The following is a 24,145-nucleotide window of genomic DNA, read 5'->3' on the forward strand; positions in this document are numbered from 1 at the left end:
TTCCCTAAGTACTCCTCCTCAGAGAGAGTTTATGCCTTGAAGATCTTTCAGCCCTGATCCAACATTATTATCTTGGAGTTTTATTAGTGTGGTGGTAGGACATGGGTGAGGGACAGTTTTCTATAATTTCCCACTTAAGTTCTCATCTTTTAGGGGCTCTATATTTTGCAGTTGTCACCTTCTCAAGTTGCATAGCCTTCCCTTTCCCCTCATACCCCTCCCCTTTTTCTTGGCTGCAGAGTTTCCTATCAATTTCCTTGAGGCTCTGACTGCTGTTGACTGTTTCTCCCCTACCCCCAACTCCACAGTTGAGGCAGAAAGGCTAAAATGGGGTAAAATGGGAGAAACTGTCTTCACCTAGATAGGAAAAAGGGCTTTGTTATGAAGAAGGCTCTGGCATATTTTACGATTACTCTTCCCTTTCCCCTACCAGAGACATGAGGAGTGGTCCTTCTCAGTTCTTCCCTGCAAGAATCTCTAGGGTTCCTGGAGGTAAAGCTCATGAAAGTATGACCCCCAGAAGACTGAAACCCCAAGTTCCTCCCTCTCACACTAGCCCTCACTCAGCCTAAAGCAATTAATCAGAATTGTCACTTAACTGATCCTACAATTTATAGCACTGATGCATTTTGCTCCTGGTGAGCACATCTGGCTGTGATTCTTTGGATACACCGGACTCTCCAGATTCTGGGGGTGGGGGGTGGTTTGCCCTGCAACCTCAGTTCTCTGGTAGGTCCAAGAAAATTGTGGATTTTCACTTTATTCGATTTCTTCTTACTATAAGGATAGGGGTGAAAATTCCCAAGCACTTTATATGTTGGGACTGAAACCAATCTCTCCACACATATTTTACAGAATTCTCTCTATCCCTACTCAGAGTCCATGAGTCCTGGCAATCTGTTTTGCCAGCAACTACACCCCTCCTGGTCTTCTCTGGGTTATAAACTCTTGTTGCTGTCAATTTCCCCTCATTGTTTCCTGCTCAGCTGCAAGTGTTATATAACCATGGGACCAAGTGGAGCCAGTGCTCCCTGAGACTGTGTTCTGCATCTCAGTGGGTAAAGGAGGCAGACCGTGAAGGCTGGTATAGTTAGTTTGCTGGTAAAGTTAAGGATGCTCCTCTGAAATCTGATGAGAAGTACAACCCCTGTTTCCCAATATCATGAAGAAGAGAGAAATGCAGTGTAACGGATGACCCACAGACTCTTAGGCATATGCCCTCGTGTCATTACGCTTGTCAGTCAAGTGAATTGCGTGATGGTGTTGTGACAGGCTTGACAAAGAAGGAATTCACATAGAGTTGAGGTGAGTAATACTTATGTAACTTAAAAAACAATGATCTTGCCATCGGCCTTCTTAGTTGTATCTGCTCCCCTTTATCTTCCTATATAGTACTTTCACAGCACTTTTGTTTTTCCTTAACCATAGACAGGGTCATCCTATGCAGACCTGGATTCCCCTTTGTCTTACAACATTTGAAATTACAAAGCAGAGATTGTTCGCTTTAACGCTGATTGAGAAGGAGATGTGTATAAGCTTTACATTCCTCTTAGATACAGACATGGACGATGAAGGAGAAACCTATCAATCTGGGTGGTATTTTTGGTGCCAAGGTGGCTGGAGCACCCAGATCAATCTGAATAATTTTGTTCATGGATGGGTACTATGTATTACAAGATGCTGAGAGGGAGAAACAAATAATTGGCTCCCTGATGGCCCTTCCAAGGGCAAATACTTCCAAACTGAGGGCAAAGGAAATTCTTCCATCTTTTCAGATAATGCCTCCTCCCCATGCCCTCTAGTATGGAACATGGTCTGTTAGGATGATCAGTTGGTTGGTAAACTAGGAGGGGAGGGTGAAAAATATTGTGACATGAAGGAGATTTAAGCAGTATTCACCTTTGGGGAAGTTTTCTCCTTTAAGATGGGTTTCAGTTATTTCACAGTACTTTCCATGATGGTGAAGGCTATCAGGCCCTTAAGTTTTCTAAAACATTTTGAATCATCTGGTCTCTGCCTTTCCCAGGCTTCATAGAGACTCCAGAGAAGATACTAAGAAGGTAAGGACAGCAGAAGAAAATGAAAGAGGTTGGGGAGGAAGTCAGGGAAGGGAGAACATGAACATAAAGGAGAAGTTAGGAGAGGCCCTGAGAATGGATGGGGATGAGTGGAGAAGGCTTGAGAGAGGGCTGGGTGACAACAATAAGGGACAATTCCTGCAGTTGGAAGGGGACAGGAAGTGAGAAAATGGAAGAGGTGGTGGGGAATCGAAGTGATGAGGTTCTTTGAAAAATTAAAAATAGAACTACCCTACAACCCAGCAATTGCACTACTAAGTATTTATTTATTTATTAAAAAAATTTTTTTTTGATGCTTATTTTTTTTGAGAGAGATACAGACAGAATGCGAGTGGGTTGGGGCAGAGAGAGAGGGAGGCACAGAATCTGAAGCAGGCTGCAGGCTCTGAGCTTTCAGCATAGAGCCTGACGCAGGGCTTAAACTCACGAGCTGTGAGATCACGACCTGAGCCGAAGTCGGATGCTCAACCGACTGTGCCACCCAGGCGCCCTAGTCAGAAATTATTTAAAGGATACATGAGTGCTGATTCGAAGGGGCATATGCACCCCAACGTTTATAGCAGCACTATCAACAATAGCCAAATTATGGAAAGAGCCCAAATGCCCATCAACTAATGAATAGATAAAGAAAATGTGGTACACACACACACACACACACACACACACACACAGGAATATTACTTGGCGATGAAAAAGAATAAAACCTTGCCATTTGTAACATGGATGTGTATTATGCTAACTAGAGTGTAGCATACTAAGTGAAGTCAGTCAGAGAAAGACAAATATCAAATGATTTTACTCATATGTGAAATTTAAGAAACAAAATAGATGAACATAGGGAAAGGGCAGAAAAAAATAATATAAAAACAGAGAGGAAGGCAAATCATAAGACTCTTAAATACAGAGCACAAACTGAGGGTGGCTGGAGGGGTGTTGGGTGGGGGGGTGAACCAAATGGGTGATGGGCAATAAGGAGGGTACTTGTTGGGATGAGCACTGGGTGTTATACATAAGTGATGAATCACTAAATTCTATTCCTGAAATCATTATTACACCATATGTGAACTAACTTGGATTCAAATAAAAAAAAAAGAACATGAAGAAAAAAAGAAAGTGATCAGTGAAATCATAAGGCTGAGAGATGTAAAAGCATTAGGAAAGGACAAAGGAGGGCGGAATAAGTGATGTGCAATAGCACACGCACGCGCACACACACACGCACACACACGCACACACGCATTGCTACTAAAGCAGGGCTGGGCCCACCACAGTTGCTGACTGCACGGTGTGGATAGAACTATTTGCAATAATTTCGGAATCATACCTTGTTTTGTTTAAGGGCACCTTTCTCTTTCATATGAGGGCAGTCCTTCCCCGTCACCACCGCTTTGATATCTGCCACCGGCACTGCAATTCATAAGAGAAAATGAAAGTAACTACACCATGTGAAAGCTGAGATGTCAATAAAGAGTCAGGAGTGAGCACTGAGTCGGCGGGCACAGTTGTCATTCTGAGAAACTACGCAGAAAGAGGAAATAAAAAAAGAGGCAAAAAGAGAAAGAGGAGTCAGGCAGGGTCCCAGGGACAGAAAGGAAAATAGTCTGCTAAAAAGCATCCCTGGGGAGAAAAGTCTATGTTCACGACCAGAATTTGTGAAACAAATACCCATTTGTGAAACAAATACCTAAGAAAAGCTATCATAGTCATGTAAAAGTGATGGTACTAGAATCAGTAGTAATAATAATGATAATAATACCAGTGGTGCTAATCCTGATATTAGGCAAGACCCCTTTTGCTAGGAACAATGCCGAGTGCTTTGCTTCTGAGAAGCTATTAGCTTCTGAGTTTTGGATAATGAGGAGAAGCAACCTTACCACAAAAAATTGATCTGAATCTGAAGAGTCACTCTCCAAATCCTCACTCTCTACCACCTTGTTAATTCTCACAACTCTGGGAGACAGATTTTTTTAATCTCTGTTTTACAGACAATGAAAGTAAACTCAATTAAATAAAGGGAACATTCCTTTCTGATAGGGAGATGGTAGCCGGTATTTATCTTGGAGAATAATGCAGTTAGATAAAATGATGTTGTCTCATGTCTTACTCAGGACTCGGAGGAAGATAAAAGACAGGTTTGTGCATTTCAAACTTTTGTCAAGATCACCTGAGAGAGGGAAGGCAGTAGGATGGTTTGGAACCATAGCTTAAAAAACTGTGAAGTCACCTCTCCCTCTCCAATCCCTAATCTTGTAGTCCCACAAGGGACTGTGAATCTAGAGGCCCACTTAGGATCTGCAGAAACTTCAAGTAACCAATGCCTTAGACTCCCTTAATGGAGAAGATGATGAGAGATTTCATAATTAAAATTCCCCTGCTTTTATTGGGGAATTGGGTTGTGGGGGAGAGATTTAGACGAAGACGAAATTATGAAATATATAGAATATCAAAATGATACAACAGGAAGGCCTTTTAAAAAGCTAACATTTTTCAGGTACCCTAAAATTCCTAAGACTTTGTTCAAATCTGTCGATATCCCCGAGAGCTTTCTTTAGCCCCAGAGAAAAGTGGGGTTTTGATCAACTCTTCCAGGAATCTCTGCATATACTCCCTGCTATCTGTCCCACCATGTCTGCTCCTTCATCCCGCAGTCCTGATTCTAGATCCCTTCAGCAGAAATTACTTGTGCTGTGTATCCGGCTTTCCTCCCTTTCTGGACATATATATGGAAGATTACACTTCCCAGCAACCTTTGCAGTTAGGTGGGGCCACATGATTATGTCTGGCCAGTGAAATGTGAGAGGCAACGGCATGCCAGTCTCTTCTAGACAGAGGCAGTAAAAAGTCACTGTCCACCAGAATCTCTTCAGAAACTGAACAAGCCATATATTCCATCCAGACGGCACGCTGTGGGAGGGCAGAGCAGTCACTGGCCTGTGTCCCTGAGTGACTATGTGGGGCAGCACTTTCACACCCCATGTCAGTCACGTAACATGAATGAGAATATACTCTTAGCGTCATAAGCCACTGTGATCTGGGGGGGGTCACTTGTTCCCGCAGCATAAGTCAGCAATGCAGCCTATCTTCACTGGCAGAATCCTTTACCTGGGATGTCTTTCCTGTCTCTCTTTGGCCCCTTTGAATTGGCAGCTTCCTAAAGACAGTCTCCATAATTCCCGGACCTACTTTTGACCACAACCACTGACTTCAGTTCTTCTGAGATCCATTTTTTATAACCAGTGATCAGCCCTGTTCCCCTCAGTGGTCAATTGGGTTGCCTAATCACTACCCCAGGAGTGGACATTTGGGCCCTCTGGGAAGTTGGGTCGACTCCGTGTTTACTTTTCAGTTGAAAACCCGCCACTGAAGTGAATTTGTGAAAGAGTTAACATCCTAAGTCAAAAGCCTTCTCAAGCTTCAGATGGGGTTTGAGTCACAGTTACTGTGCAGAGAGTCTTTTGTTGTATCATATATAACATGGTCAACGAACTAGAAAGAGTTTCTACAATCTATAAATACTAAGTTACCCTTTGGCTTTGAAAAGCCATCATATGGAACGGGACAAGAGTAACACAAAGGTCTACAGTGGGAGTAGTCTTCAGAATCTCTAATGAGGAGGCTTCGGGGAAGAAAAGGCACTTTTCTACTGTGCTTGTGGCAGTACATATTCTGTTTTTTATATGCATTGTCCCCTGTCAAGGAGACAAGCTGCTATATTACTCACAGGATTATGGCTAAGAGGAAACACAAAATTCTAAAAATACAGCATGGCTTTTAAAGGTTGCTCTTTGCATAGTTTGTCTCTAGATGCATTGGAAGATTAGGCATCAGAAGGCTAGAATGCCGTCCTTTCTATTCCCATGAGCAGAATCAGACTCACGTCTCTTGAATCTACACTCTGAGGAGGCAGGAGCGGGCGCCTGATTACTTCAAAGTCAGGCTAGTGTTTCCATTAGGCATTTTTATGTGGGAGCAGCATAAAGAAAGGGTGCCCAGAGATATGGGAATCAAAAGGGTCCCTCCTGGCACCCAACAGTCCACTCTAAATCTTTGGAGGTATGGCCTCATTTCTTTCTGCCCTTTTTTCTCAGTTTGAGCTGGACTGAGATCATCTCATTCAATATGACCATTTTACAAATGGGAAGACTGAGGCCTCAAGAGAGGAAATAAATTATACAATGTCACATAGTTAGTGGAGGACAGAGTTAGGACTGTTTTTTCTTCTACCCTACCCTCCCTTGCTTGGTCATGACTACTCCCTACGTTTGGAAGCTGTCAGAATCCTCAAATCATGCTGAACAGAGCCCCAGATGTGGTTATCACTTCAGACTCTCTAGGAAACTCTTGAACTGCTGATATCTGTGGAAGGATCTGTAACTGTGATTCAAAACAAAAATACAATTGAAAAGGCACACATGGCCACCAACATAGTTTTAGCTTTCACCACTGAGAGCCACATTGAGGCAGAAACCACCCCAGGAAGTAGCTAGTAAGCCATGAGCCCTTGCTGCAGACATGGCTCCACAGACGCTCTGGTGAGTGGTGACGCTCAGAGGAGGGACAGGCTGATCCTTTCCCTGTTCAGTTCAATGAAGAATCTGATCTCTAGCCTGGCAGCACAGAGTGGTGGGAAGGGCTGTACCCTTGGTATCAGACTGGCTTTGAATTCTAGATCCACCTACTGGTTGTACCACTTTGGGCTTAAGTTCTTGGAGCCTAACCTTCCTCATCTGCAATGTGGAAACTATGGCATCAGCTACTCATATGGTTGTTCCAAGAATTAAGTCCTATTGCAGGAGCCAGGATCATTGTTGGCTTCTAATCGAGGCAGCACAGGTAGTGGGGAAAAGCCTGGGCCATGGAATTGGATGGCTGCAATCAGACCTCTGTTCTGTTTCCCGGCCACGTTTTCTGTACCTCTGTTTCCTTAACTGTAAAACAAGGGCAATGATGTCTACCTCTCCAGGTTGGTGAGAGGGTAATTTATGTAGAGCTCTTAGCATAGTGCCTGGCATATAGTAAGCACTCAATAAATGTTGTCCGTGATTATTCTCATTACCAATAATCAAAGTTAAATTGTCTCTATAGATCAAGGGACCTGAAGTATTCACTGTGCTTCAGTGACCCAAATTGCCCACTCTGTTTTGCTGTCTCAGCTGCCCCTCCCACCCTCTGTAATAGGCTTAATCGCCTTGTGCAAGGGAGTGGGCCTTCTCTCTGGCCCCTTGGATGTGGGGGTGAGAAGCTCTGGCCTAGATTCTTTCAAAGGGAGGCACTGAGGGGCCTGGGGCACAGCTGGAAAGCAATGGAGTCTAGTGTCTAGTGAGGGTGATGCAAGCCTGTAAACTTAGCGGGAGAGATGTAGGGCCATATCTCCTGCCAAACAAAAGTAATATGAGAAGAGACTTCCTAAACCTTCAGGGATGAAGACAGCCAAGGAGAGGCCCTCAATCTTTACTCGCACTCTCTATATCAAGAAGATTCAATTACACTATTTGGTTCATCAATATCTCAATATTCAGCACTGATTAACTCAAGGGGCGGAAGACAATTTCCCCCTTGGTCTCAAGAGAGGGCAATCGTACATGACAAGAGCAAGGCACTTGAAATTAATTAAAGGAACATTTCATTTTTCTAGTGGAATGAGGTTTATGACTTTTAAGGGCTCTAAGATGATGGGCAGAATGCCCATGGAATTGGAATTAAAGGCAAACCAGGTGCCAGGCCTGAAGCAGCAGACTTTAGTTTCCCAAGATGGGGCTTCTCATCTCGAGCACATACCAGGTTCATTTTACTTATTTACGTGAATACACCCCCTACTTGGCTCACATGTGCCTACAGATATAATCTCAAGAACACACACACACACACACACACCCCTGCATGCATACACCTGTACAAGTATGCATTCCTGGTTTATTTTTCAATGGATAGACTGTTAATGGAGAAACTCTTTTGAACTCCGAAGTACTGGATTTCAAAGGCTGCAGAGGTGAGGTAAGGTAAGGTAAGACTAGAGTTTTGGAGCCATTGTCAGAACAGACGATTGTAACCCTTTCCCAGGACCAGTATCACTCTGCGGCCACTACCAAAAGCCGTTTAGAGATCTGCAGCTCTAACCTTGCTCCTCTGTGAACACCCTGGCAAGCTGGTTCTCTCTGGCATTGGCACTCCTGGTTTATATCCGGTTACTTTTACCCTGGGCTCCTGGGGGTGCAGGCCTTGGTAGAGCTGGGGGTAGGGGCATCAGCTTGTGGCCAAGCCCAGGAACTGCCCCTACAACGTTCAGGAGCTGTCCACCCCTTGACCTTCTCTAGGAGCTGGGCTACCAGTTTCCTAAGCAACAGAAACAGCTAGAATAGGGGTGCTGCATATAACACCTGTAAACAATGCCAATCAAATGCCTATATGTGGGTTGAGAAGTGGATTATATCCCTATAACTACGGGAATAAATAATATGTCCAGTGAGTGGGAAAGCTGATTCACTGGTCCATGCGGGAAAAAAAAAAGAATTATGCTGTGTGCAAATGTGTTTGAGTGTGTGTGTGTGTGTGTGTGTGTGTGTGTGTGTGTGTGTGTGTTTTCCCCAGACCACTTTCCCTATTTCGTGGTCAGGTGAAGAATGAGACTGTGGCAGACTATGTGTAGAACTGGTTGCAGGATGCTGGGGTGGCTCAGTTGGTTAAGCATCCCAACTCTTGATTTCAGCTCAGGTCAGGATCTCACAGTTTGGTGAGTTTGAGCCCCATGCTGGGCTCTGTGCTGACAGTGTGGAGCTTACCTGGGATTCTCTGTCTCCCTTTCTCTCTCTGTCCCTCCGTAGCTTTCTCTCTCTCTCTTTCTCACTCTTTCTCCCTCTCAAAAATAAATACATAAACATAAAAAAAAAACCCAAAAAACTTCTGCTTGCTTTGAGCAATAGTCACCATTAACTCTTCATTTTCCCACTGTAGCAGTGATTCCAAATTGCTGGCCCCTGGACAGTTCCAAGTTCACGAGCAAAGTTTTGCCAGTAAGTTTTCACCAGTGAACAGCAAAGAGAGGAAAATGAAGACCAAGCTGTGAGTTTTTAATAAAGCTAATTTAATTTAGTAGAAGTAACTGTCCTATATTCCAAGATTAGGTCTTTCAGCTCTTTCTTATTGTTTTTCATGATTAAGAGCCCCTCCCCCTTCTTTTTTTAATGAAAGGAATGTGATATTAAATTTTAGTTAGATCTTATTTCTTACTAGACATTTTTTACCAAAATGAAAAGTTGGCAACCCACTGTCAAATCACTTTTTTTTTTTGTTCTTTTACAATATTTACTTACTGGTAAAGCCAAATTTGGGAAATCATCACGAAGATTATCAGGTAGTATCTAGCTCAGCAGTTCTCATTCTGAGTGTACATCAGAACTGCCTGGAGAGTCTGTTTTAGACAGAGGTTGCCGATCCCTGTCCTCAGAGTTTCTGATTCAGTAGGACTGGAAAAGAGGCTGGAGAATCTGTATTTCTAGTAAATTTTCAGGAGATGCTGCTCACGGGTCAAGGACCATACTCTGAGAACCACTGGCCTGGCTTGTCCATGGTGGAATGGGGGAGGCTTTCTGAGACTTGAAGGGAGGGTCCTCATTATAGGCAGAGGCCTGGAACGCTGCCAATGCAGAGACACTGTCCCAGACGCTGTAGCTGTGGGCTTCAGATTTCTTCCACCTTCCACTAGCAAGGCCAATAATGTGGGTCAGGGAAGCAGTGCTCCTACGAAAGCAAACAAGCTTGCTTTCTGAGCTAAGTGACTCTACAAAACTAGACTGTTCCATTTCTAAGCTGGAGGAAGAGAGAATGTTCTAGGTTGTCCACCTGATGTGTCAGCGCAGATTCTGAATGTGTCAGGAATTTCTCACTTGTGGTTACTTATTGCCTTTGGTGGCCATGGGCTGCAAGGAAGGTAGTACAGAGCTGACTTCCTTAGGCCCTGGGGTGATGAGAGGAAAGACATTGGGGCTTGGGGCTAAGGATTCAGTCTGTGACATCCTGCTGAGATGACTTATGCAGGGTCAGTGTAACTTTTGAAGGCTACTTAATAGTGTTCTTTATTTGTTTTCTCACTCTTTCCCACTCTGATTTCTCTAACTGGGATGTCCTCTGAGGTTATGTTCATTTTATCTCATTTTTCTTCCAAACGAATGTATCACCCTTATGTATTTTAATGTTTATATAATACTTGGTTTAATTCGCACACTTAATACTGTCTAAGAACCTGGACCCTGGTTTGGTGTTGGGCTAAAATAATCTGGCAAATTACTGGCTCTTCAAAAACATACACATTAAAATAGAATTGTACAGAAACAGCAAATAAATACAAATAATATGTGTTTCAGGGATATGTATTTTAGCTGATGATAGAACGTAACTGATCATAAATGTTCTAAGTGTCAGGGGCCCCTGGGTGGCTCAGTCGATTGAGCTACCAACTCTTGGTTTTGGCTCAGGTCATGATCTCATTGTTCATGGGTTTGAGCCCTGCTGACAGTGTGGAGCCTGCCTGGGATTCTCTCTCTCCCTCTCTTTCTCTCTGCCCCTCCCTGTCTCACACACAGGTGTGTCCTCTTTCTCTCTCAAAATAAATGAACATTAAAAAATACAAATAAATGTTCTAAATGTCTGAGTTACTTCTCTGAAGCAGGTTAGTCATCCTGGGGTCTACCATTAGCTCTGCATTCCGGTCATGGGATACACTAAACTATAATGAGTACATGTGGTAGGGACCAAGTACATGATTCATGGAAAATTATTCTGGGTCAACAGAAAAAGGCAAGCGACAGAGTCAGGTTTCTATTGTCTTTGCTCCTTAAAACAGCAACTGGAGAAGTAGTGTGAAAGTGGACATCTGAAACCCAGCTTTACATTTTTCAGGAAAGATATGTGAGCATTCCTTCTGTGCCCTCCCCTTTTCTGTCCCGAAGCCCCAGTCCATCGGGGTCTCGTGCGTGATGAGAATGCTCAGGCCAGGACCTACAACAAGATGAGACACGTCCAGTGGATTTATTTGGGCTGGTAGTTTTCCTGTGTGCTATTTTGTGACCAGGAAGAGAAACAAACAACCCAAACTCAGTCCTCCTACACAGGAGAGCCACTTACATTTGTCCTGCAAGGAATCGTGGGGCACTTCTCCCTGAGGACTTTCTTCCAAGTCTCCATAATGCAGAACCTTGTGGTTGGGTGAAAGTCGACAGTACCAAAACTTGTCTGAAGGAAAAAAACACACAAATTTATAAGGTAAGTGATTCTGATTTCTAAAAGTATCGACATCCCGGGCGCCTGGGTGGCTTAGTCGGTTAAGTGTCTGACTTCGGCTCAGGTCACGATCTTGCGGTCAGTGAGTTCAAGCCCCGCGTCGGACTCTGCTGACAGCTCGGAGCCTGGAGGCTGCTTTGGATTCTGTGTCTTTCTCTCTCTCTGCCCATCCCCCACTCGTGCTCTGTCTCTGTCTCTGTCTCTCTCAAAAATAAATAAACACTAAATTTTAAGTCTTCAGGAAGGAAGGAATTCTAGAGCCCTGGGCAATAGGCCTCTTGATCTTGATATTTAGTTAGCACCGTTCTGACTAAAATACATTGGGTAACCACTGGGGAGGTTATTAAATCCTTCAGGCATAATGGCAGCAGGTGTTCTGCGGTGGTGGCTTCCAGAGCGTCATTTCATCAGTATTTATAATGACTATGGGCATCCTTCCCTATCCTCTTAGGTCTGGCAAAAGTGGGGAGGGAAATGTAGAAAAAGCAGCTTTCTTGGAACTCCTCTGCTTCCATTTTCCTCTCCGAGATTTTAAAACTGTTGAGGTAATTTACTTGTGCCACATCTTAGTTGCTATACCGAACCCCCACCCCTGGGGCTAATACATGCAAATTAATCAACAAATGGATTTTTAGGATGCCAGTGATACACATAAGGGGTGGAGTTTATGAGGAAACAACCTAAATGATTCAGGGATTTATCCAAAGAATGAGGATATTCACAATCATCTCCTCTCTAATTCCTAGAGTGTAGTCCTCTGAATAGACATGACTAGAAGGGGATTAAGAGGTGCAGTCTTCCCTTTATAAATGAATAAGAATGGGGATGTAATGTATGGCACAGGGAAAACAATCAGTAGTATTGTAACAACTGAGTATGGTGACACATGTAACTACACTTATTGTGGTGACCATTTTGTAATATACGAAGTACTGAATCACTATATTGTACACCTGAAACTCAAAAAAAAAAAAAAAAATTAAGACAAAAATAAAGAACTAGACATGACCAGGGTCTTAGGACCATACTTACAAATAACTCCCTCAACTTAACCTCCTCTGTGTTCCAAGGTAATAAAAATGAATAAGCCTGAGAGGTAGGGGGGAGGCAAAAACACTTTTTATAGATAAGAAATTTAAATTGTGACAGCAATCTTTGTGAAGCTCTCGAGCAAGGCTGTGCTTAGATGCCTCCTCCTCCAGGAAGCCCTCTGTGATTACTACTGCTGAAGGAACTCTCCTCATCCTCTTGGATGCCCCAGTGTCTTCTTTGATTATTAGTGCCCCCATGTTAAGCATCTTAGTATTTCCCCTTCTTTACCATAAACCCTAGGCAACTTGCCCTCGCAGGTGTACTGCTAACAATGACTGATGGAGGAAGAGGACTCAGGATACTCATGAGCCTGGACAGTGTGAAGCCAGAGCTCTCTAATGACAGCCACTGTCTTCATAATTGCACTGTCCCAATCCCTTGGCACAGTGCCTGGCACATGGGGGTTGCACAGTTGGTGTTGGTTAAATTGATAAATGAGGACCCAAGGGGACTTGGTCAAAATGCTTAAGGCACAAAGCATCTATGACCTTGAAAGCATCTATGACCTGTAAGCCCCTTTGTGCAATGATGCAGTTGGCAAACATGGCGGCCTTGGTCAAGTCACCTCATTACTGTGTCTACAAACATGTATTGCTTTGAAACTGCTCTGACTAGAAAGCTATCACAACATTTTAAAGAAAGGGTTTTTCTATCTAAAATCGCCTGCACTGCAAAGCTTATATTTTAACTAGGACTCTTTTAATAGAAAAGAAAGATTTAAAAATGGAACTAAAAGCCGCACAATGAACAAAGAAAATGCCCCAACTTGATCTACAAAAGCAAAACACCTTTGGGATTCCTATCTTCCTCATCTATAAATAGGGTTTGAGAACTCTTGAAAGTACTCATAATATGGCAATCCACATATTTAAAAGAATCTGAACTCTGCTGGAAAAATCTGGGAGGAAAGGAAAAGTTATTTTCTGGCTAGGGAAACATCTGGCGTTGCTCAATTTTCAAAATTATATCCATACACACAACATAGGTCATTTTCCTGGGAGAGTATTTCAAAGGCAGAGAATAAAGTTATTCCCTGAATAATTCACAGTCATTTCAATTAGGCAAACATGTAATCATCAATTTTCCATGAAGAACACATTTGGGAATCGGATTTGTAATTCACAATAGGAACTGTGAATTCCAAGGGAGCAGGCCATGCTTTGGCCGTGAGTAGCAATAGTGCTCAGGGGGTGGGGGGCCTGAATGACAGGCTGTGGAGGTTCCTCCTCCCCAAAGGGAACTTTCACCTTGCCTACATAGCCTGCGGAGACTGTCCAAAGCCAGCTGGAGAGATTTTCTACGAAGCTTTCTTCCCCTGATACCTTGGCGGTGTGATTTTTAGCTAAGTGAGCAACTGAAGGGTGACAGAAAGCCAGCAAGGAGTCAGTGAGCTAGCTGTGCACTGGGATATACAGGTCTTATTTAGAATAAGGTCCCAACTGGTTCTTTCCAGGGATCCCTGGCTTCTTAAGCTGGGATAAACTCTAAGGGTAATGGTAGGAACCTAAAGCCCAAGGGCCAGTATGATGCAATCAAAGATCAAAGATCATTCATTCTCAATATACTGGTGAGTGTTAAAAAATTTAAGTGGTATAACCAGATATCTTGTGAAGTAAAATGCACAACTTGTGTTTGTTTGTAAGACTTCAAAAGTTTTTGCTGCATATACTTTCAAGGGAAGTTTACTTATCCAGTGAATATTTGCAGAGTGCCTACAATGCATGCAGCACTCTATTAGGTACAGCACAAAAACTGTTAGGGTGAAAGGCAGACAATGAGAGACAAAGCCAAGAAGCTCTAGGGCAACGGGCTCCCTTAGTTCTTAGCGGCAAATAAGAGAAACATGGTGGAAAAACTTGTTTCCCAGGTTTGGGAAGTAGGGACAGGGACTCAGGGACTCTGGCCATACTGCAAGGAAAAACAGGGACAGGGAAGGTCTCTTGTGTAACATACGCTTCGATTCAGAAACGAAGACAGACCCGTGGCTGTCTGTCAGGGTTCCTGAAAGCCAAGCAACCATTTTTGCAAAGTTGCCGTTGACATCTGCTTCAAAGGAACCCAAAAGGCTACCCAGAATCCCACCTTAACAATAGCTGGTGCACAACTGACAGAATGTCCTCCTTCCAGGAGGCCTAAATTCTCTTGACTTTTAGGATACCACACTCCTCTAGTTTTCCTCCTTCCTCTGGCTAACTCCCCTCCTATCCTCTAGAAGTTCCTCTTCCTCAGTCCCCTACTGCAATGGTAGAGAGCAAAAAGATCGGTACGTCACCGACCTAAGTGATTGCTCTGTTGCTTCCCATCAAACAGGAAATCTTGGAAGGATGACAAAATGTTGGAAGAGGGGCTGAACTGGCTTGGGGAAGCTGTTTTGACTCATAAACAAATGGATGGATACTGTGCCAGTATCTTCCTCAGGATAAAGGCTGGGGTCATTAGTTCTGGGAAGGTTTCAAGGCATCATAATGTGTGTATGTCGGTCTCAAAGGTGGAGCTGCCGTAAAGCACAACAGGGCTGCCAGCTCTGAGCAGCGAACACACCGGCTCATCGCGTGAGACGATTTCAGTGTCAGCCGGCAGCAGCAGCTTGATTTGCAGTTTCTTTTATGGTAAGAAAAATATGTATTTCTTTTCAAAGCCCAGCATGATGTTACTAGTTCCTCAATCCCTCTGGGCAATGAATGAGTGGATTATGTCATTAGAAGCAATTAGCAGGAGGCAGTGAGAACATTATCAAAGATTGTTTACTAGCATTTAAAGAATAAACAGGAGTTAATATAGAGGTCTTCCAGTCAATTATGAGTATTAGCACATTAATAGCCATTTCTTCATTCCCCAAATTCAAAAACTGACAATTTGGAGACAATTTTGTACTTCCTTTTCTTGGTCTGTCTCTGTATGTGTGCGTGTGCGTGCATGCATGCGTGTGCATGTGTGTGTGTGTGTGGGTGTGTGTGTGTGAAGGATGAGAGAGGAAAGCTGGTTTCAGAGCTCACAAGCCTGCTAAGAAGGTCTCCAGGGCTGATTAAAGCTATTCCCAATGTCACATAGATCATTACAGAGCTAATAACCACTGACAACTGTAATTCTTGCAGCACTGCTTGATAGAACTTTCTGTAATGATGGAAATACTCCACAGATCCTTATCCAATAATAAGAAAAGAAGAATTAAATTTTATTAAATTTCAATTAAATTAGCCATAGGTAGCTTTATCCAACAGTACGACTGATCATCTGTCTTCATCATCAAGGCTGGAGACATGTTTAGGGCTGGCCAGTAGGACCGTAGGGGAGGTGAGCAAGCTGAATAATAGCTACCACTGTTGAAAGTGAAATGCTGGGCAGTTCAGGGAGGCACAGGTCAGCTCTGCCATGGACTCAGGGGGACATCTTTGCCTTGGGTGCAAAGCCCCCAGTTGGCTGGTGACTGCTGGCACAGGGAATCCTGAGAGACCTATGTTTGGGAAGCAGGTGGCCTTTACTAGAATAAATTTTTAGAGCACTTCCCTTAGGATTTTGGAGCTTTCTCAGGTTAACCTAAAATGTGCAACGTCTTCAATGTGTTCAGGTCTTCCTCCTGCCTAGGCTTGAAGCTTTCCAAGTCACAAAACACGAGGGACTTCAGCAATGCTTTTAAAGGGAAATGGTGATGAGATACAAGATTCCTCTGTTGGTCTAATAAAGGAGGACAATGAATATAGATACAGACAAAGGTCATCCTGCTTTTCAAATCTTCCTCATTTCACCAATCTCCAGAAAGAGACAGGTGTTTTGATTCAGAATTCTGCCTCCCTAGAGACTGCTGTCTCCTTTCACAACAGAAGATGACTCCAGAGCCCCAAGTCCTCTTAAAGATGGTTTGGGCTAATCTGCACTTTGGAGTCAAACAGACCTGGGCTATGCACCTGGCCCTCACACATCATCTAAGTGGCCTTGGCCGAATTATAAGAACCTTAGGGATCCCTGTTCTTCTTTTATTAGGTAATGTTAATAATTATATGAGTAAAACATATATAAGATATCCACTTATGCACCTTTCACAGATCTGGCTCACAAATATTAGTATCTTCCTGTTCTTCCAGTTAATGGTAACCCTCCTGTCTACTACTGGTCCCTCCACCTTTCGAGAACAATGATTATCTGTTATTTTCATCTGCAGGAATGTGCTCTGTCCCTGAAAATCAATTGGATTTTCTTCCTTTGAAAATATGCTTTTATTTTCCCCTTTTTGTTAGAAAAATAAGTTATGATAAGGCTTAATTAAGCCTTAAAAGAAAATTTCAATCAAGGACAGTGGAAGAAACAGCCTGCTCCTACAGGGGTTCTGTGCATGAATAGACCACTTGCCACTAGGTTTTCTGGGTGAGCTAAAAGACCAACGTAAGGTATATCACCCTTGGCAGCAGTGCGGAAGTCTGACAATTCCTTGGGGGGGGCATGTTTTGGTCACTCCTGAGCTCCAAATTAAGTTTGTTATGTTAGCGCTTAGAGAAGGGATGCTGGCCAACAAAATGGACAGTGTTTTCAATGAGAAGCAAAAGTTTCATGTTGTCATTTCTTGAAATGACACAACAATGTGTAGCCCTGGGCTCTTGGCAAGACGATGCAACATGAGTGATTCTGAAAGCCCCTAATCTCTATCTCTGAAATCGAAGGAAAATAGGGAGCAGTTTCTGATCCTGCAGATTCTCATGATGCAAATAATGGCCCTAACACAAACAACTTCTGGAGTTTCATCCGAACTGTCTCCTGCAGAAGCAAGGCAATCTATCTCATTGTGAAGCAGTCTGAACAAGAGCCTTCCATACTCTGTGGTAGGAAGAGAATGGAGTGAGGTTGGCATGTGATATCCATTGCCAATCTACCATCTGTGTTTAAAAACCTATATTCTGAGGATCTACAAGCTAAAATTAATGATAACTATCACTAATGAATGTTTGACAATGTGTAAAACACTACACTGAGTGCTACAGATGCAGGGTTTTATTTAACCCTTATAACTGTTAGATGTAGAAACCATCATCCTTTGACAGATGAGGAAATAGGAACGTAGAGCGATCTAGCGGGTTTCCCAAGACTACCCAGCTAGTGAGTGCGGAAGCAGGCACAAGAATGCAGCTTGATGTGTTTCACATGATTTACTGCGGTTCTAATGTGGTCAGAATTCCAGGAAACCCAGATTTGCGAACATCTACCTCAGTCTAACCAAGTAGCAGAGCTGTGACTGAGGCAGGTAGAATTATGGGTAGGTATTAACGCAGGTCTTCTGGCCAAACAGTGTGGTAAAGGACTCTGTCTGCTTCTCCACTTTCCAGTTCTGTGGGACAAAAAACTCTTTCATATTTTCCCCTATAAAGTTAATACTTGAATCAACTCATCTATATCCAAATCACTGTTGGACAAGTTTCAAGGGAGTGCGGCCGCCATTCCTTCACCGCGTGTTTGCTCTTTAAGCTGTGACGCCACATGGCTGCTCCCCTCTGAGAGCTTCTGTGGAAGTACACCTCTTTCAAAGGATTAAAATGATTTTACATCATATCCTCATTAATCTGTGTAAATCTAAATGGAATGTTTTGATGGGGTGATAGGAAACCAATTTCAGCACAGTCTGCTTTGAATCCCTACTTTTAAGCACACAGACCTAGTCATCAGACTAGGATCTTGTGCCGAATGTGGATCTTGTGCTTAAATCCATTTACCAAACACCAAAAGGCCTTCCTTTCTGCATCCAGAAGGATGATTTTATATTAAACACAGATGGCCAGGCTCCCTAGGGAGCTTAACTAACGAATTTATAATCTAGGTGCTAATATTTCTTCGTTCATTAGCGAAGTCATTTTTAGAAAACTGGACAAATTTTCAGATAACAGACTAACACCTCTTTAGGCAAAAAACTTTCATTATTATATCTAGAAACAGGATTATTCTAGAGTCCACTAGAATAATTTCACCCTAAAAAGGGAAGACTCATGGCAAAGTAGACTGGAAGGTTATGCTGACTTCTTTGAATTAAGTTCTGGAGGATCCTAGCTGAACATCAGTGGAGGCATTGGACGGTTTGTGTCTATGTGCCACTTCTCCCCTCCTCCTGCCACTTCTATGTCCTTTGCCCAAGCTGAGTACATAAAAGCTTTATAAATCATCTTATGGGAGCATATGTCCTGACTATTGAGTTTTTCAAAGGTGATGAAGAAATCAGGCATGGAATTGACTCTGGCTAATTGGGCTAAGAGATCATCTAGTCCTATTCTCTCACTTATTAGATAAGAAACTGTAGCCCTGAGAGGTCATGTGTCTGCCTAAAGGCACCCAGCTGGTTATTTAGAGTTGGGAAGCCTAGAATTAAGTCTATTCACTACCAGCTCATTGCTCTTTTCCTACACCATCTCCCTGAAGAGTAGGAGCTACCCTTTGTTTAAGAGCTACATTCATGATCACCCTCCCTCCTTATGCTAACTTCAGGATACAGGCCTTGTTAGCTCCATTTCAGATGGAGAAACTGCCCACAGTCATGCAGCTGGTCAGGAGAAGAGGCAGGACTGTGCCCATTTCATCTGGCTCCAGGTCTCCTGTCCTCACCACCATGCCACATTACCTTCCTGGAATAGGAAGATGTCCAATGCAAGGAATGTGGTGAGAAAGATGTCAATGCAAGAAATGCCCTCTTCCACTGCTCTCCCAAAGTGAGCCTTTCTTAGCACCAGCTGCATCTCAGCCCTTATTATTATTCTGCCCATTGTCCTCTCCCCTGAAGCCCCCTTTGAAGCTCAGTGCCATAGCTTTTCAATCTCTGGGAACAACCCGAATTTTCATTCCTCAAGGAAGTTCCGCCATTGGAAGTTCTTTAATATGATTTTTAATGGTAATATTCGAAATAGTTTGAATTTACTCAACATTCAGCACAAAGGCCATTTAAGTAAAGGGCCAGGGGGATGGGCTCAGCAAAAACATGAAATAATGTTTGTCATTAGTGGGTGAGCTCTGTGTCTGAGCAGAACATCCACTGAGTTTCAAAAAGATCTGCCAGAGTTTCTCCTGGGTCATAACTGGTATCTGTTCTTGGTATAACTGTTAATTCTGATGCTTGTTCCTGGCTGTCCCTCAATCTCTTCACCTCTCCCCAGATCTTATTTTTCAGTTTTACTTTCTGTTTGTTTGTAGGACAATATGATAGGAGTACTTTGACTTTTCAGTCAGCAGCCTGTCAAAAGAAAAAGAAAGCAAATAGTGGGACTTCACTTCCCTAAAAACAGCTGGAAGTGCTTCCCACCTATTGGGACTACTCTAATGGTACCCATTTTGACAAGATATTTTTGGATTAAAATTCGTTGAGACAATTCTTGCAAGAATTGTCAATAGAAGTTCTTCTTGCAAGATTATCAAAACTGATTCTATCCCATCTGGGTTCACTGTTACCTGCATCTCCAAATAAAGTAATTTATATCTAGAAGAGAATCAGTATTGGGATTTGGGAATAAGGGGCATCCAGGCTGAAAGTTTCAAGATCAAACCCAACACTAGGTGCCAGCTCTCCTGACAGCAGAGTGAGTCATTAAAAGTAAGGGCCATAGGGTTGCTGGAGTATGAATCCTTGCTCTTCTGCAAGTTGCTCTTTGAGCAAGTTACTTACTTGAGTAAGTTACTTACTCCTCAGTGCCTTAGTTTCCTTATCTGTGAACTGGGCATAATCACAGGATTACCTATGGTTACCATGAGAATGAAATGCATTAAAATAAGAGCCTGGCACATGGTAAGTGCTCAGTACATGTTAGTTGTTCTTGAACAACAGTTCCATGGGTGTTCTGGTAATTCTTTGATTCTCTCTGGGTATGCATCAGTAGTCAAATCTTACCTGGACTGCTATTCCTGTTCTGAGTACAAGGCTGCACAGCCTACTTGTAAACTAGCACCCGTGCCCTGTGATACCCCATGGAGTGGGCCACGGTTCACCCTAGCTGAGGGTGGAGTGGTCCCAAACACAGTACCTTGCCTCCGTCGGCAGTTGAGTTTCCTAAAGCAGGTCCCTTCCACAAGGCGGTTCAGGCGTTGTTGTTTGATCAGCTCCAAGATTTCTGGCTGAATCTTCTCCTTTAGTTCCCTGTGAAGGACAAACATATATTCCATAGCATGCCTTGAGAACAGCGGTTGGTTGAAAGGGCATCATGGGCATGGCTTTCCAAGGACTTTCCGTGGTTTTAAATGCTTACCAAACATTTAAAGAAGAGTTAATACCTATTCTTTTGAAGCTGTTCCAAAAGGTAGAAATGGAAGGAAAACTTCCAAAGTCATCCTATGAGGCTTGATTCCAAAACCAGACAAAGACCTCACTAAAAAGGAGAATTACAGACCAATTTCCCTGATGAACATGGATGCAAAAATTCTCAACAAGATACTAGCAAATCGAATCCAACAGTACATTAAAATAATTATTCACCATGATCAAATGGGATTTATTTCTGGGCTGCAGGGCTGGTTCAATATGTGCAAATCAATCAATGTGATACACTACATTAATAAAAGAAAGGAAAAGAACCACATGATCTGCTCAATAGATGCAGAAAAAGCTTTTGACAAAATACAGCATCGTTTCTTGACAAAAACCCTCAAGAAAGCAGGGAAAGAAGGAACATATCTCAACATCACAAAGGCCACATATGAAAGACCCACAGCTAATATCATCCTCAATGGGGAAAAACTGAGTTTTCCCCTTAAGATCAGGAACACGACAGGGATGTCCACTCTCACCACTGTTGTGTAACACAGTATTGGAAGTCCTAGCCTCAGCAATCAGACAACAAGAAAAAATAAAAGGCATACAAATGGGCAAGGAAGAAGTCAAACTTTCACTCTTTGCAGACAACATGATATTCTATGTGGGAAACTAAAAGACTAGACCAAAAAACTGCTAGAACTGATACATGAATTCAGCAAAGTCACAGGATATAAAATCAACATACAGAAATCATTTTGCATTTCTATATAACAATAACGAAGCAGTAGAAAGAGAAATCAAGGAATCGATCTCATTTACAATTGCACCAAAACTGTAAGATACCTAGGAATAAATCTAACCAAAGAGGTAAAAGATCTATCTCCTGAAAACTATAGAAAGTTTATGAAAGAAACTGAAGAAGACACAAAAGAAATGGAAAAACATTTCATGCTCACAGATTGGAAGGACACATGTTATTAAAACGTCTATACTACCCAAAGCAATCCACACATTCAGTGCAATCCCTATCAAAATAACACCAGATTTTTTCACAGAGCTAGAACAAACAATCCTAAAATTTGTATGGAATCACAAAAGACCCCAGATAGCCAAAGTAATGTTGAAAAAGAAAACCAAAGCTGGAGACATTACAATTCCAGACTTCAACCTGTATTACAAAGCTGTAATCATCAAGACAGTATGGTACTAGCACAAAAACAGACACATAGATCAGTGGAACAGAATGGAGAAACCAGAAATGGACCCATAAATGTATGGCCACTAATCTTTGACAAAACAGGAAAGAGTATCCAATGGAAAAAAGACAGTCTCTTCAGCAAATGGTGCTGGGAAAACTGGATAGTGACTTGTAGAAGAATGAACCTGGACCACCTTATTACATCATATACAAAAATAAACTCAAAATGGATGAAAGACCTAAATGTAAGACAGGAAGCCACCAAGATCCCAGCAGAGAAAACAGGCAACAACCTCTTTGACCTCGGTTGCAGCAACTTCTTACTAGACATGTCTCTGGAGGCAAGGGAAATAAAAACAAAAATGAACTATTGGGACCTCATCAAGATAAAAAGCTACTACACAGCAAAGGAAACAATCAACAAAACTAAAAGGAAACTGACAGAGAGAAGATATTTGCAAAGGACATATCAGATAAAGGGTTAGTATCCAAAATCTACAAAGAACTTACCAAACTCGACACCCAAAACACAATCCAGTGAAGAAATGGGCAGAAGACATGAATAAATGCTTTTCCAAAGAAGATATCCAGATGGCTGACAGATGTATGAAAAGATGCTCGACATCACTCATCATCAGGGAAATACAAATCAAAACCAACTGAGATACCACCTCACACCTCTCAGAATGACTAAGATTAACAACTCAGGAAACAACATACGTTGGTGAGAATGTGGAGAAAGGGGAACACTTTTGCATTTGGTGGGAATGCAAACTGGCATAGCCACTCTGGAAAATAGTATGGAGGTTCCTCAAAAAATTAAAAATAGAACCACCCTATGATCCAGGAATTGCGCTACTAAGTATTTATCCAAAGAATGCAAAAAACTGATTCAAATGGGCACATGTACCCCAATGTTTATAGCAGTGCCATCAACAATAGTCAAAGTATGGAAAGAGCCCCAATGTCCATCAACTGATGAATGGATAAAGAAGATGTGGCATGCGCGCACGCGCGCGTGCGCACACACACACACACACACACACACACACACACACAATGGAATACTACTAAACGATAAAAAAGAATGAAATCTTGCCATTTGCAAGACACTAGAGTATATTATGCTAAGCAAAATAAGTCAGTCAGAGAAAGACATATCAAATGATTTAACTCATATGTGAAATTAAAGAAACAAAACAGATGAACATAGAGGAAGGAAAAAAAATAAAAACAGAGAGGGAGGCAAACCATAAGAGACTCTTAAATACAGAGAACAAACTAAGGGTCGTTAGAGGGGAAGTTGGTGGGGGATGGGCTAAATGGGTGATGGGCATTTAGGAGGGTGTTTGCTGGGATAAGCACTGGGTATCATATATATGAGATGAATCACTAAATTCGACTCCTGAAACCAATACCATACTATATGTTAACTAACTTGAATTTAGATAAAAATAAAATAAAGTAAGAAACAAAAAGAAAAAGAAAGGGCATCATGGGCAGATGGGGCAGGGAAGTGCAAGTTGCATCTTTCCACGACCATCCCACTACCTCCCAAGTTGGTGCTTTAGAGAATTATTTATTAAGAGTTAGTGGATGGGGTTATCTGTTATAACAACACTATAGATTCTCTGACATTTACAGAATACCCACAAAAGCACCAGCCGCTTCAGTGACGTTTTTCTAGACCAAAGTCTCCTGAGAAATTTCTTCCGTTTCACAAGTCATAGATATAAATGCATGCAGAAACTCACTAGACTCTGCCAAGACAATAAATATTTGGTCACATTTCCCCCCTACAGCAGGTAAACTCATAGACTACACCTACGATCTGACCAAATAGCATTACTGGTCAGTCCCGTAATTACTAATTCCACAGCAAACACTATATCCTGGGCAAACCACAGGTATTCCGTTCTGTCTCACAGATGGGAAAAACACATCGCCCCAGACTCCAGCCTACAGAGATTGGGACAATCATGGGATAAATTAAGGATTATTTGCATCTGGTGTAGGGCTAATATAAAGTTGTTTTAGATGTACTATGCCATAAAGAGATCAGAAAGAGTACAATGGCTTCTAAATCTTTCTTTAAAGAGCATAATTTTTTTATCATGTGAAATTTTATGTAGCACCCTAGTGTTTGAGTCTGGTAAAGCTAGAGCTGTTCTAGCTGATGCTGGGCAGGAAGAACCCTCAGTAGAGGTGAAGTATTGATTTGAACATAGATCTAGAACTCAGAAAACTAGGGTTTCAACCTAAACTCTGCCCATGACTCATTTTTCATGT

At 42.4% G+C, this 24,145-nt stretch overlaps 1 protein-coding gene across 5 annotated transcripts in view; it reads right to left on the minus strand.

Moving 5' to 3' along the window:
- ELMO1 (engulfment and cell motility 1) overlaps positions 1 to 24,145 on the minus strand; it is a 530,544-nt gene that overhangs the window by 13,780 nt on the left and 492,619 nt on the right. For all 5 annotated transcript variants that reach the window (XM_042922198.1, XM_042922210.1, XM_042922218.1 and 2 more), the window contains 3 exons: positions 20,432 to 20,544; positions 11,199 to 11,306; positions 3,403 to 3,485 (listed from right to left, as the gene is read on the minus strand). In XM_042922198.1, the coding sequence (XP_042778132.1) occupies positions 3,403 to 3,485; positions 11,199 to 11,306; positions 20,432 to 20,544 (304 nt within the window). The remainder of the gene's footprint in view (positions 1 to 3,402; positions 3,486 to 11,198; positions 11,307 to 20,431; positions 20,545 to 24,145) is intronic.

This window comes from Panthera leo, chromosome A2 (assembly GCF_018350215.1).
Source record: "Panthera leo isolate Ple1 chromosome A2, P.leo_Ple1_pat1.1, whole genome shotgun sequence".
Taxonomy (NCBI): Eukaryota; Metazoa; Chordata; class Mammalia; order Carnivora; family Felidae; genus Panthera; species Panthera leo.